General features: G+C 30.0%; 1 protein-coding gene across 1 annotated transcript; it reads left to right on the top strand.

The window, feature by feature from the left end:
- PGSY75_0040700 (putative EMP1-like protein) lies at nucleotides 1–537 on the top strand (the record flags this gene model as incomplete). Its single annotated transcript, XM_018783524.1, has 1 exon — nucleotides 1–537. A coding segment is annotated over one exon (537 nt), but the record flags the coding sequence as incomplete, so codon positions are not given.

The raw sequence follows: 537 nt of genomic DNA, 5'->3' as shown, positions 1-537 counted from the left end.
GTACTTAACAAAAATGGATCTAAAGGTCAACCTCATGATCGCACAAAATGGTGGGATAAAAATAAAAAACATGTATGGCACGCTATGTTATGTGGTTATAAAGCGGAAAATAGCAACTATTATATTTCTCTTGATGATTGTAATGCTCCTGATACTGATAATGATGATCAATTTTTGCGTTGGATGACCGAATGGTCACGACAGTTTTGTGAAGAAAAAAAAAACAAAACCATATCTTTAGAAAAAAACTGTTTAGATAATGATAGAGATAAAACGAAATCTGCAGAAAATAAATCGTACAAATTAAATGATACTAAATGTCAAGCGTCATATAATACATATAAAGATTGGATTCGTAGTAAACATGATCAATGGAAATCATGGAAAAAGAAATACCAAAAAGAAAAAAAAGAACAAAATGTAAACGTTGACAACACAATTGGCACTTCCATAACTGCACCACTATTATCAAAACCACAAAAATCAGAACAAGATGATGCTGAAAAATATATAGAAAGTAAATGTTATGAATGCAAT

This window comes from Plasmodium gaboni (genome assembly GCF_001602025.1).
Source record: "Plasmodium gaboni strain SY75 chromosome Unknown, whole genome shotgun sequence".
NCBI classification, from domain to species: domain Eukaryota; phylum Apicomplexa; class Aconoidasida; order Haemosporida; family Plasmodiidae; genus Plasmodium; species Plasmodium gaboni.
The sequence above is the reverse complement of the archived record's forward strand: the minus strand, read 5'-3'. Positions and strand labels throughout refer to the sequence as shown.